Below are 14,128 nucleotides of genomic sequence, written 5' to 3'. Positions count from 1 at the left end.
TCTCCATCCCTCCACCTCTCTCCATCTCTCCACATCTCTCCATCCCTCCACCTCTCTCCATCTCTCCACCTCTCTCCACCCCTCCACCTCTCTCCACCCCTCCACCTCTCTCCACCCCTCCACCTCTCTCCACCCCTCCACCTCTCTCCACCCCTCCACCTCTCTCCACCCCTCCACCTCTCTCCATCCCTCCACCTCTCTCCATCCCTCCACCTCTCTCCATCTCTCCACATCTCTCCATCCCTCCATCTCTCTCTACCCCTGCACCTCTCTCCATCCCTCCACCTCTCTCCATCCCTCCACCTCTCTCCATCCCTCCACCTCTCTCCATCTCTCCACATTTCTCCATCCCTCCATCTCTCTCCATCCCTCCACCTCTCTCCATCCCTCCACCTCTCTCCATCCCTCCACCTCTCTCCATCCCTCCACCTCTCTCCATCCCTCCACCTCTCTCCATCCCTCCACCTCTCTCCATCCCTCCACCTCTCTCCATCCCTCCACCTCTCTCCATCCCTCCACCTCTCTCCATCCCTCCATCTCTCCATCCCTCCACCTCTCTCCACCCCTCCCCAGGTGCTAGATTTCGCCCAGTACCACCAACTAAAGGCCCGTGCATTGCGGGGTGTTGGGAAGCTGGAAGAGGCTATCAAGTCCCTGAAGATGGCGATGGGGATCCACGCAGCGAGTGTGAGAGAGTCCCACGTCAGCAACAGTGAACGTGTTACTGTGTTCCTGGAGCTGGCTGAGGCACTGAGACTACACGGAGAACCGGTACACTACATTGATTGATTGATTGAGCGATTGGTTGATTGATTACTACTTATGGTAGTCTGTCATGTCCGATGAGTACTTCCTTCCACTTCTACCTATGTTGATGACTTTTACTTTGGCTATAGAGTCCAATCCTCTAGCCACATGTTCAGTTTTGGTTAGTTTGTGGAAGTACAGTTCTGACCTCATGCAATGTAACTCTTTCGTTGTTGTGACCCACTCTTCTCATCTTCACGTTTCTGCACTTCTTACTAGCAGAGCTGTTGCCAGGTAGACAGTGTAGAGTGTGTCTATAAACCCCTTCCTCCTCTCCTGCCAGCATGAGTCGACCATGGTGCTGCAGGACGCTATGGTGGCGTTCGCTGGTACCCCCGAGGAGATCTGTGTGACAATAGCTAATGTGGACATGGCCTTGGCTAGAGATGACCTGGACACAGCCCTCAGCGTCCTCAGAGGCATCACACCGGACCAGGTTGTGAAGACACTGTTCTGTTCTTTCTTAAGTTAACGGGACAATAAAGTACATCTTCCTTTTTCTTCTTGTTCTCTTCAGACACACTACACAGCGGCCAAGGAGAAGATGGCCCTCATATACCTGCAGAGACGCAAAGACAAGAAGCTGTACATAGCCTGCTATAGGGAGATCAGAGATGAACTACCCGGGCCTCAGTCCTCTATCCTTCTGGGGGACGCCTACATCAACATACAAGAGGTATAACAAGAGCTGCTCATCTGTAACTGAGTAGGTATAACAAGAGCTGCTCATCTGTAGCTCAGTAGGTATAACAAGAGCTGCTCATCTGTAGCTCAGTAGGTATAACAAGAGCTGCTCATCTGTAGCTCAGTAGGTAGAGCGTGGAGCTTGGTCCTCTGTAACTCAGTAGGTAGATCATGGAGCTTGGTCCTCTGTAGCTCAGTAGGTATAACAAGAGCTGCTCATCTGTAACTCAGTAGGTATAACAAGAGCTGCTCATCTGTAACTCAGTAGGTATAACAAGAGCTGCTCATCTGTAGCTCAGTAGGTAGAGCGTGGAGCTTGGTCCTCTGTAGCTCAGTAGGTAGATCATGGAGCTTGGTCCTCTGTAACTCAGTAGGTAGATCATGGAGCTTGGTCCTCTGTAACTCAGTAGGTAGATCATGGAGCTTGGTCCTCTGTAACTCAGTAGGTAGAGCGTGGAGCTTGGTCCTCTGTAGCTCAGTAGGTAGATCGTGGAGCTTGGTCCTCTGTAGCTCAGTAGGTAGAGCGTGGAGCTTGGTCCTCTGTAGCTCAGTTGGTAGAGCGTGGAGCTTGGTCCTCTGTAACTCAGTAGGTAGATCATGGAGCTTGGTCCTCTGTAACTCAGTAGGTAGAGCGTGGAGCTTGGTCCTCTGTAGCTCAGTAGGTAGATCATGGAGCTTGGTCCTCTGTAACTCAGTAGGTAGATCATGGAGCTTGGTCCTCTGTAACTCAGTAGGTGGAGCTTGGTCCTCTGTAGCTCAGTAGGTAGATCATGGAGCTTGGTCCTCTGTAGCTCAGTAGGTAGAGCGTGGAGCTTGGTCCTCTGTAGCTCAGTAGGTAGAGCGTGGAGCTTGGACCTCTGTAGCTCAGTAGGTAGAGCGTGGAGCTTGGTCCTCTGTAGCTCAGTAGGTAGATCATGGAGCTTGGTCCTCTGTAACTCAGTAGGTAGATCATGGAGCTTGGCCCTCTGTAACTCAGTTGGTAGAGCGTGGAGCTTGGTCCTCTGTAGCTCAGTTGGTAGATCATGGAGCTTGGTCCTCTGTAGCTCAGTTGGTAGATCATGGAGCTTGGTCCTCTGTAACTCAGTTGGTAGAGCGTGGAGCTTGGTCCTCTGTAGCTCAGTAGGTAGATCATGGAGCTTGGTCCTCTGTAGCTCAGTTGGTAGAGCGTGGAGCTTGGTCCTCTGTAGCTCAGTTGGTAGGTCATGGAGCTCGCAATGCCAGGATAGTGGGTTCGATTTCTTGGACCACCCATATGTAAAAATCTATAATAATATGCACCATGACTGTAAGTGGATTAAAGAGGGTATTAAATGGCATATGTTTTAACTGTCACACCAGTGGTACCTTGTGTACTGCGTATTATTGACTGTCCATATCACATTAGTAAGACTTTGCAAATGCATTGACACAGACAGGTATATGAAATATCACATTTCTATTCTGCAGCCAGAGAGAGCTGTTGAGGTGTATCAAGAGGCAATGAGAGGGACGGCTCGGGACGCAACCCTGTGGAGAAAGATGGGCCAAGCCTATGTGAAGACCCATCAGTACAACCAGGTATTGGAGACGGGAAAGGCTGTGGCAAAGATTCAAGCACAGATACTGCTCAGTGCTCACACAGGACATTCTTCCCTTTTCAGACTATTTCTCAAGAGTGAAAGCTGTGTTTGTTTACCATTTTACTGAGGAATGTTCTCATACTGTTCCCTCCTCACTCTATGTCTTACCTGATTGGTCCTGCAGGCTGTCAGTCACTGAGTGTTTATATCACTAACCTGATTGGTCCTGCAGGCTGTCAGTCACTGAGTGTTTATATCACTAACCTGATTGGTCCTGCAGGCTGTCAGTCACTTAGTGTTTATATCACTAACCTGATTGGTCCAGCAGGCTGTCAGTCACTTAGTGTTTATATCACTAACCTGATTGGTCCTGCAGGCTGTCAGTCACTGAGTGTTTATATCACTAACCTGATTGGTCCTGCAGGCTGTCAGTCACTGAGTGTTTATATCATTAACCTGATTGGTCCTGCAGGCTGTCAGTCACTGAGTTTATATATCACTAACCTGATTGGTCCTGCAGGCTGTCAGTCACTTAGTGTTTATATCACTAACCTGATTGGTCCTGCAGGCTGTCAGTCACTGGCCTAACATCCTGTATGTCTGTTCTCTCCTTCATAGAGAAACAAGGTGCTGCTGGTCTAACATCCTGTACGCTGGTCTAACATCCTGTATGTCTGTTCTCTCCTTCATAGAGAAACAAGGTGCTGCTGGTCTAACATCCTGTATGTCTGTTCTCTCCTTCATAGAGAAACAAGGTGCTGCTGGTCTAACATCCTGTATGTCTGTTCTCTCCTTCATAGAGAAACAAGGTGCTGCTGGTCTAACATCCTGTATGTCTGTTCTCTCCTTCATAGAGAAACAAGGTGCTGCTGGTCTAACATCCTGTACGTCTGTTCTCTCCTTCATAGAGAAACCAGGTGCTGCTGGTCTAACATCCTGTACGCTGGTCTAACATCCTGTACGTCTGTTCTCTCCTTCATAGAGAAACAAGGTGCTGCTGGTCTAACATCCTGTATGTCTGTTCTCTCCTTCATAGAGAAACAAGGTGCTGCTGGTCTAACATCCTGTACGTCTGTTCTCTCCTTCATAGAGAAACAAGGTGCTGCTGGTCTAACATCCTGTATGTCTGTTCTCTCCTTCATAGAGAAACAAGGTGCTGCTGGTCTAACATCCTGTATGTCTGTTCTCTCCTTCATAGAGAAACAAGGTGCTGCTGGTCTAACATCCTGTATGTCTGTTCTCTCCTTCATAGAGAAACAAGGTGCTGCTGGTCTAACATCCTGTATGTCTGTTCTCTCCTTCATAGAGAAACCAGGTGCTGCTGGTCTAACATCCTGTACGCTGGTCTAACATCCTGTATGTCTGTTCTCTCCTTCATAGAGAAACAAGGTGCTGCTGGTCTAACATCCTGTATGTCTGTTCTCTCCTTCATAGAGAAACAAGGTGCTGCTGGTCTAACATCCTGTATGTCTGTTCTCTCCTTCATAGAGAAACCAGGTGCTGCTGGTCTAACATCCTGTATGTCTGTTCTCTCCTTCATAGAGAAACCAGGTGCTGCTGGTCTAACATCCTGTACGCTGGTCTAACATCCTGTATATCTGTTCTCTCCTTCATAAAGAAACAAGGTGCTGCTGGTCTAACATCCTGTATGTCTGTTCTCTCCTTCATAGAGAAACAAGGTGCTGCTGGTCTAACATCCTGTATGTCTGTTCTCTCCTTCATAGAGAAACAAGGTGCTGCTGGTCTAACATCCTGTACGCTGGTCTAACATCCTGTATGTCTGTTCTCTCCTTCATAGAGAAACAAGGTGCTGCTGGTCTAACATCCTGTATGTCTGTTCTCTCCTTCATAAAGAAACCAGGTGCTGCTGGTCTAACATCCTGTATGTCTGTTCTCTCCTTCATAGAGAAACAAGGTGCTGCTGGTCTAACATCCTGTATGTCCGTTCTCTCCTTCATAGAGAAACAAGGTGCTGCTGGTCTAACATCCTGTATATCTGTTCTCTCCTTCATAGAGAAACAAGGTGCTGCTGGTCTAACATCCTGTATGTCTGTTCTCTCCTTCATAGAGAAACAAGGTGCTGCTGGTCTAACATCCTGTATGTCTGTTCTCTCCTTCATAGAGAAACAAGGTGCTGCTGGTCTAACATCCTGTATGTCTGTTCTCTCCTTCATAGAGAAACAAGGTGCTGCTGGTCTAACATCCTGTATGTCTGTTCTCTCCTTCATAGAGAAACAAGGTGCTGCTGGTCTAACATCCTGTATGTCTGTTCTCTCCTTCATAGAGAAACAAGGTGCTGCTGGTCTAACATCCTGTATGTCTGTTCTCTCCTTCATAGAGAAACAAGGTGCTGCTGGTCTAACATCCTGTATGTCTGTTCTCTCCTTCATAGAGAAACAAGGTGCTGCTGGTCTAACATCCTGTATATCTGTTCTCTCCTTCATAGAGAAACAAGGTGCTGCTGGTCTAACATCCTGTATGTCTGTTCTCTCCTTCATAGAGAAACAAGGTGCTGCTGGTCTAACATCCTGTATGTCTGTTCTCTCCTTCATAGAGAAACAAGGTGCTGCTGGTCTAACATCCTGTATGTCTGTTCTCTCCTTCATAGAGAAACAAGGTGCTGCTGGTCTAACATCCTGTATGTCTGTTCTCTCCTTCATAGAGAAACAAGGTGCTGCTGGTCTAACATCCTGTACGCTGGTCTAACATCCTGTATGTCTGTTCTCTCCTTCATAGAGAAACAAGGTGCTGCTGGTCTAACATCCTGTATGTCTGTTCTCTCCTTCATAGAGAAACAAGGTGCTGCTGGTCTAACATCCTGTATGTCTGTTCTCTCCTTCATAGAGAAACAAGGTGCTGCTGGTCTAACATCCTGTATGTCTGTTCTCTCCTTCATAGAGAAACAAGGTGCTGCTGGTCTAACATCCTGTATATCTGTTCTCTCCTTCATAGAGAAACCAGGTGCTGCTGGTCTAACATCCTGTATGTCTGTTCTCTCCTTCATAGAGAAACCAGGTGCTGCTGGTCTAACATCCTGTATGTCTGTTCTCTCCTTCATAGAGAAACCAGGTGCTGCTGGTCTAACATCCTGTATATCTGTTCTCTCCTTCATAGAGAAACAAGGTGCTGCTGGTCTAACATCCTGTACGCTGGTCTAACATCCTGTATATCTGTTCTCTCCTTCATAGAGAAACAAGGTGCTGCTGGTCTAACATCCTGTATGTCTGTTCTCTCCTTCATAGAGAAACAAGGTGCTGCTGGTCTAACATCCTGTATGTCTGTTCTCTCCTTCATAGAGAAACAAGGTGCTGCTGGTCTAACATCCTGTATGTCTGTTCTCTCCTTCATAGAGAAACCAGGTGCTGCTGGTCTAACATCCTGTATGTCTGTTCTCTCCTTCATAGAGAAACAAGGTGCTGCTGGTCTAACATCCTGTATGTCTGTTCTCTCCTTCATAGAGAAACAAGGTGCTGCTGGTCTAACATCCTGTATGTCTGTTCTCTCCTTCATAGAGAAACAAGGTGCTGCTGGTCTAACATCCTGTATATCTGTTCTCTCCTTCATAGAGAAACAAGGTGCTGCTGGTCTAACATCCTGTATGTCTGTTCTCTCCTTCATAAAGAAACAAGGTGCTGCTGGTCTAACATCCTGTATGTCTGTTCTCTCCTTCATAGAGAAACCAGGTGCTGCTGGTCTAACATCCTGTATGTCTGTTCTCTCCTTCATAGAGAAACAAGGTGCTGCTGGTCTAACATCCTGTATATCTGTTCTCTCCTTCATAGAGAAACCAGGTGCTGCTGGTCTAACATCCTGTACGCTGGTCTAACATCCTGTATGTCTGTTCTCTCCTTCATAAAGAAACAAGGTGCTGCTGGTCTAACATCCTGTATATCTGTTCTCTCCTTCATAGAGAAACAAGGTGCTGCTGGTCTAACATCCTGTATGTCTGTTCTCTCCTTCATAAAGAAACAAGGTGCTGCTGGTCTAACATCCTGTATGTCTGTTCTCTCCTTCATAGAGAAACAAGGTGCTGCTGGTCTAACATCCTGTATGTCTGTTCTCTCCTTCATAGAGAAACAAGGTGCTGCTGGTCTAACATCCTGTATGTCTGTTCTCTCCTTCATAGAGAAACAAGGTGCTGCTGGTCTAACATCCTGTATGTCTGTTCTCTCCTTCATAGAGAAACAAGGTGCTGCTGGTCTAACATCCTGTATGTCTGTTCTCTCCTTCATAGAGAAACAAGGTGCTGCTGGTCTAACATCCTGTATATCTGTTCTCTCCTTCATAGAGAAACAAGGTGCTGCTGGTCTAACATCCTGTATATCTGTTCTCTCCTTCATAGAGAAACAAGGTGCTGCTGGTCTAACATCCTGTATGTCTGTTCTCTCCTTCATAGAGAAACAAGGTGCTGCTGGTCTAACATCCTGTATGTCTGTTCTCTCCTTCATAGAGAAACAAGGTGCTGCTGGTCTAACATCCTGTATGTCTGTTCTCTCCTTCATAGAGAAACCAGGTGCTGCTGGTCTAACATCCTGTATGTCTGTTCTCTCCTTCATAGAGAAACCAGGTGCTGCTGGTCTAACATCCTGTATGTCTGTTCTCTCCTTCATAGAGAAACAAGGTGCTGCTGGTCTAACATCCTGTACGCTGGTCTAACATCCTGTATGTCTGTTCTCTCCTTCATAGAGAAACAAGGTGCTGCTGGTCTAACATCCTGTATGTCTGTTCTCTCCTTCATAGAGAAACAAGGTGCTGCTGGTCTAACATCCTGTATGTCTGTTCTCTCCTTCATAGAGAAACAAGGTGCTGCTGGTCTAACATCCTGTATGTCTGTTCTCTCCTTCATAGAGAAACAAGGTGCTGCTGGTCTAACATCCTGTATGTCTGTTCTCTCCTTCATAAAGAAACAAGGTGCTGCTGGTCTAACATCCTGTATGTCTGTTCTCTCCTTCATAGAGAAACAAGGTGCTGCTGGTCTAACATCCTGTATGTCTGTTCTCTCCTTCATAGAGAAACAAGGTGCTGCTGGTCTAACATCCTGTATGTCTGTTCTCTCCTTCATAGAGAAACAAGGTGCTGCTGGTCTAACATGGGGACTGGGGTGGGGACTGAGAAAGAGCGGGAAAGACAAAATTGATTCACTACACACAGCGGATAATTATAATCATTGAAATGCTAATTCTTTGCACATGAACGGATGCTCATTCGAGAATAATTGCAATGTATATATTTGTCTCTCCATTGAAAACACTCAATCGTCCTGTAGAGTTCATCAGAGTCTGGGGTTAACTTTCCCAGAAGTCACAATATCTTTCGTGGTTGTAGATGGTTAGAATGGACACTTCAGAGTACCATTCAGAAATGTTCTCATAGAATAGAGGCTTCCGCGGTTGTCAGTATTCTCGTACTAGACTTACGTAAATTCCAGCTGCAGACGAGTAATTCAACGTCAAAGATTTACTCTTATTCTGTAGTGATCGATAGTCTCAGAGTTGAACCATTTCCAGCCGTGTAGCCAAAACTACAGCTGTATGGTCTCCGTGGCCTATAGAATTGTAGCCATTCCAACATGGGGACTCTGTCCCGGCATTCTCTGACTCGTCATTTGGTAGAGTTGTAGTTTCAACCATTTCACATGAAGTATCAGCTGCATGTTTTCTAGTCTAATGTGAATTTTGTCAGGAGTGGGTTTTATACACTTTAGAGAAAAAGGGCGGTCCTGTGAAGCCTAATGTGATGTCTAGGCTCACGGGAATATGGCCACTGACTAGTTAATCTTTATATGAAAATCCATACTTAACATCACTTTACATCTTTTCACAAATAGTTTCATGTTTAATCACATACGTTTCACAATATTTCGATGTAAATCTGACAGCTGGGAAATGTACACTTTAAGAGATACGGTTATGTGTGTTTCTGTTACGGGATTTTTATGAATAAATGACTCAAATATTAAATACATTTGACTTAGAATTATAACTAAACAGAATACTACTATATTACTGTATGGATGAATGAATCTTATTATAATCATAATGCTGAATATAATGTGTTCCTTGTTAGAAAGAATGGAGTTATCTTCAGACAGGCAAGAATGATGTGTTCCTTACAGGACATTCTGTCTCTACCCAGGGAGGGGAGAGACCTTGGGTTGGTTGCAGATTGTTTAACAGGTGGCAGACAATCCAAGAACGCTAACTGTACTGCCATTGTATCCGAGAGGAGGAAGGACATTTTAAAACCTATGACGTCATTTTTATTATATAACCTGATGTAAATTGTACTATGATCAGTACTCTCGAGAATAAACGCTATTGATTGATTGATTTTGAGACTGGTTTCTGTCCATTTTATGCTGATAAGTATCTTACAAATTCTTATGTATGGACAGAGTGTTTTGATTGAATTGGTTGATAAACATATAGGAATTAAATTCCTTTAACAATTTCCTGTCCTTCATGAGGTCACCAAATGAAACACACTCGTCATGACTGTCCCTTAAGTGTCTTCGGACCATTCCCCCATTCTCAAAATTAGAAATATTGTTTTGTTCTCCCATTTTGGGGATTAGGAGTTTTGAACTAAGAGAAGCTCTTTGTTGTCTTGCTCACATTGAAGGGAGAGGTTGTTGTTCTGGCACCACACTGCCAGGTCTCTGATCTCCTCCCTATAGGCTGTCTCATCGTTGTCAGGTCTCTGACCTCCTCCCTGTAGGCTGTCTCATCGTTGTCGGTGATCAGGCCAACCACTGATGGTGTTGGAGTGGTGCTTGGTCACGCAGTCGTGGGTGAACAGGGAGTACAGGAGGGGACTAAGCACGCACTCCTGAGGGGCCCCCGTGTTGAGGATCAGCGTGGCAGATGTGTTGTTACCTAACCTTACCACCTGGGGGCAGCCCGTAAGGAAGTCCAGGATCCAGTTGCACAGGGAGGTGTTTAGTCCCAGGGTCCTTAGCTTAGTGATGAGCTTTGAGGGCACTATGGTGTTGAACGCTGAGCTGTAGTTAATGAACAATATTCTCACATAGGTGTTCCTTTTGTCCAGGTGGAACAGGGCAGTGTCGATTGCGTCATCTGTGGATCTGTTGTTGCGGTATGCAAATTGGAGTGGGTCTAGGGTTTCTGGGATAATGGTGTTGATGTGAGCCATGACCAGTCTTTCAAAGCACTTCATGGCTACAGATGTGAGTGCTACGGGGCGGTAGTCATTTAGGCAGGTTACCTTCGCTTTCATGGGCACAGAGACTATGGTCAGTCACTATGAGAGTATTTATATCTAACCTGATTGGTCTTGCAGGCTGTCCGTCACTATGAGAGTATTTATATCTAACCTGATTGGTCTTGCAGGCTGCCCGTCACTATGAGAGTATTTATGTCTAACCTGATTGGTCTTGCAGGCTGTCCGTCACTATGAGAGTATTTATGTCTAACCCTATTGGTCTTGCAGGCTGTCCGTCACTATGAGAGTATTTATATCTAACCTGATTGGTCTTGCAGGCTGTCCGTCACTATGAGAGTATTTATGTCTAACCCTATTGGTCTTGCAGGCTGTCTGTCACTATGAGAGTATTTATATCTAACCTGATTGGTCTTGCAGGCTGTCCGTCACTATGAGAGTATTTATATCTAACCTGATTGGTCTTGCAGGCTGTCCGTCACTATGAGAGTATTTATGTCTAACCCTATTGGTCTTGCAGGCTGTCCGTCACTATGAGAGTATTTATATCTAACCTGATTGGTCTTGCAGGCTGTCCGTCACTATGAGAGTATTTATGTCTAACCCTATTGGTCTTGCAGGCTGTCCGTCACTATGAGAGTATTTATGTCTAACCCTATTGGTCTTGCAGGCTGTCCGTCACTATGAGAGTATTTATATCTAACCTGATTGGTCTTGCAGGCTGCCCGTCACTATGAGAGTATTTATGTCTAACCTGATTGGTCTTGCAGGCTGTCCGTCACTATGAGAGTATTTATGTCTAACCCTATTGGTCTTGCAGGCTGTCCGTCACTATGAGAGTATTTATATCTAACCTGATTGGTCTTGCAGGCTGTCCGTCACTATGAGAGTATTTATGTCTAACCCTATTGGTCTTGCAGGCTGTCTGTCACTATGAGAGTATTTATATCTAACCTGATTGGTCTTGCAGGCTGTCCGTCACTATGAGAGTATTTATATCTAACCTGATTGGTCTTGCAGGCTGTCCGTCACTATGAGAGTATTTATGTCTAACCCTATTGGTCTTGCAGGCTGTCCGTCACTATGAGAGTATTTATGTCTAACCCTATTGGTCTTGCAGGCTGTCCGTCACTATGAGAGTATTTATATCTAACCTGATTGGTCTTGCAGGCTGTCCGTCACTATGAGAGTATTTATGTCTAACCCTATTGGTCTTGCAGGCTGTCCGTCACTATGAGAGTATTTATGTCTAACCCTATTGGTCTTGCAGGCTGTCCGTCACTATGAGAGTATTTATATCTAACCTGATTGGTCTTGCAGGCTGTCCGTCACTATGAGAGTATTTATATCTAACCTGATTGGTCTTGCAGGCTGTCCGTCACTATGAGAGTATTTATATCTAACCTGATTGGTCTTGCAGGCTGTCCGTCACTATGAGAGTATTTATATCTAACCTGATTGGTCTTGCAGGCTGTCCGTCACTATGAGAGTATTTATATCTAACCTGATTGGTCTTGCAGACTGTCCGTCACTATGAGAGTATTTATATCTAACCTGATTGGTCTTGCAGACTGTCCGTCACTATGAGAGTATTTATATCTAACCTGATTGGTCTTGCAGGCTGTCCGTCACTATGAGAGTGCAGTGAAGCTGGGCGGTCATGACTCTCTGGTGGTGGACCTGGTAGAGCTGCTCCTGAAGCTGCGTCAGTATGGCAAGGCCCAGAGGACTCTGATGACCGCTCTGCACTGTGATGATGGTACACTGACCGTCTCCAGCCTGATGAGCAACGTACAGTACTTTCTGCTGCTAGCCAGAGCACACTATGCTGACCAGGGATCGGTCCAGGACACACTAGAGAAGGTAAGGCTTGGAGTTAGGGTTACTCTGGAGAAGGTCAGAGTTAGGGTTACTGCGGAGAAGGTCAGGGTTACTCTGGAGAAGGTGAGAGTTAGGGTTACTATGGAGAGAGTTAGGGTTACTATGGAGAGGGTTAGGGTTACTATGGAGAAGGTCAGGGTTAGGGTTACTATGGAGAAGGTTAGAGTTAGGGTTACTCTGGAGAAGGTGAGAGTTAGGGTTACTATGGAGAAGGTCAGGGTTAGATTGAGGGTCACTATGGAGAAGGTTAGAGTTAAGGTTACTATGGAGAAGGTCAGGGTTAGATTTAGGGTTACTATGGAGAAGGTCAGGGTTAGGGTTACTCTGGAGAAGATTAGGGTTACTATGGAGAGGGTTAGGGTTACTATGGAGAAGGTTAGAGTTAGGGTTACTCTGGAGAAGGTTAGAGTTAGGGTTACTATGGAGAAGGTTAGGGTTACTCTGGAGAAGGTTAGGGTTACTCTGGAGAAGGTTAGGGTTACTCTGGAGAAGGTCAGGGTTACTCTGGAGAAGGTTAGAGTTAGGGTTACTATGGAGAAGGTTAGGGTTACTCTGGAGAAGGTTAGGGTTACTCTGGAGAAGGTTAGGGTTACTCTGGAGAAGGTAGGGCTCACTACGCTGATCAGTCCAGGAAACATTGGAGAAGGTCTTAGAACAATGACATGTTGATACAGTCATTTTCCACTTGTGTTAATGTTGTCAGTAACAGACAGTACAGTAACTAGTACCTCTCAGTTTGACTGTAGCTAGTTTGTGACAGTGTAACAGGTTCTATGTGGGGGGATCTGTTGTCACTCATGGTGCCCTGTGTGAGGAGGACTTCCTTTCCAAATGGGCTGTGTGTTTCTTACACGGTGTCTGTCTCTCCCAGGCCCACAGTGTCCAGGAGAGTGTCCTGAAGCGGTGTCAAACAGAGCGCCCAGAGCTGCTGGAACAAGGGAGAACCGTGCTGTGTTCCATCTGTTGTCAGCTGGCCAGACACTACCGTAGCAGGACCGATGTAGACAGGACCAAGTATTACTACAACCAGGCTATAGTAGCCATCGGGAGGACAGACAACAAGGTTAGTATTACTACAACCAGGCTATAGTAGCCATCAGGAGGACAGACAACAAGGTTAGTATTACTACAACCAGGCTATAGTAGCCATCGGGAGGACAGACAACAAGGTTAGTATTACTACAACCAGGCTATAGTAGCCATCAGGAGGACAGACAACAAGGTTAGTATTACTACAACCAGGCTATAGTAGCCATCGGGAGGACAGACAACAAGGTTAGTTATACTACAACCAGGCTATAGTAGCCATCAGGAGGACAGACAACAAGGTTAGTTATACTACAACCAGGCTATAGTAGCCATCGGGAGGACAGACAACAAGGTTAGTTATACTACAACCAGGCTATAGTAGCCATCAGGAGGACAGACAACAAGGTTAGTATTACTACAACCAGGCTATAGTAGCCATCAGGAGGACAGACAACAAGGTTAGTTATACTACAACCAGGCTATAGTAGCCATCGGGAGGACAGACAACAAGGTTAGTATTACTACAACCAGGCTATAGTAGCCATCGGGAGGACAGACAACAAGGTTAGTATTACTACAACCAGGCTATAGTAGCCATCGGGAGGACAGACAACAAGGTTAGTATTACTACAACCAGGCTATAGTAGCCATCGGGAGGACAGACAACAAGGTTAGTTATACTACAACCAGGCTATAGTAGCCATCAGGAGGACAGACAACAAGGTTAGTATTACTACAACCAGGCTATAGTAGCCATCAGGAGGACAGACAACAAGGTTAGTTATACTACAACCAGGCTATAGTAGCCATCGGGAGGACAGACAACAAGGTTAGTATTACTACAACCAGGCTATAGTAGCCATCGGGAGGACAGACAACAAGGTTAGTATTACTACAACCAGGCTATAGTAGCCATCGGGAGGACAGACAACAAGGTTAGTATTACTACAACCAGGCTATAGTAGCCATCAGGAGGACAGACAACAAGG

At 45.8% G+C, this 14,128-nt stretch overlaps 1 protein-coding gene across 1 annotated transcript in view; it reads left to right on the top strand.

Moving 5' to 3' along the window:
- LOC139531414 (tetratricopeptide repeat protein 21B-like) overlaps nt 1–14,128 on the top strand; it is a 152,138-nt gene that overhangs the window by 105,389 nt on the left and 32,621 nt on the right. The window contains exons 17-22 of the mRNA XM_071327863.1: nt 574–771; nt 1,091–1,243; nt 1,325–1,483; nt 2,938–3,048; nt 11,850–12,092; nt 12,982–13,173. Of these exons, the coding sequence (XP_071183964.1) occupies nt 574–771; nt 1,091–1,243; nt 1,325–1,483; nt 2,938–3,048; nt 11,850–12,092; nt 12,982–13,173 (1,056 nt within the window). The remainder of the gene's footprint in view (nt 1–573; nt 772–1,090; nt 1,244–1,324; nt 1,484–2,937; nt 3,049–11,849; nt 12,093–12,981; nt 13,174–14,128) is intronic.

Source organism: Salvelinus alpinus, chromosome 10 (genome assembly GCF_045679555.1).
Source record: "Salvelinus alpinus chromosome 10, SLU_Salpinus.1, whole genome shotgun sequence".
Classification (NCBI taxonomy): Eukaryota; Metazoa; Chordata; class Actinopteri; order Salmoniformes; family Salmonidae; genus Salvelinus; species Salvelinus alpinus.
This window is presented reverse-complemented; position numbering and strand designations above follow the sequence as displayed.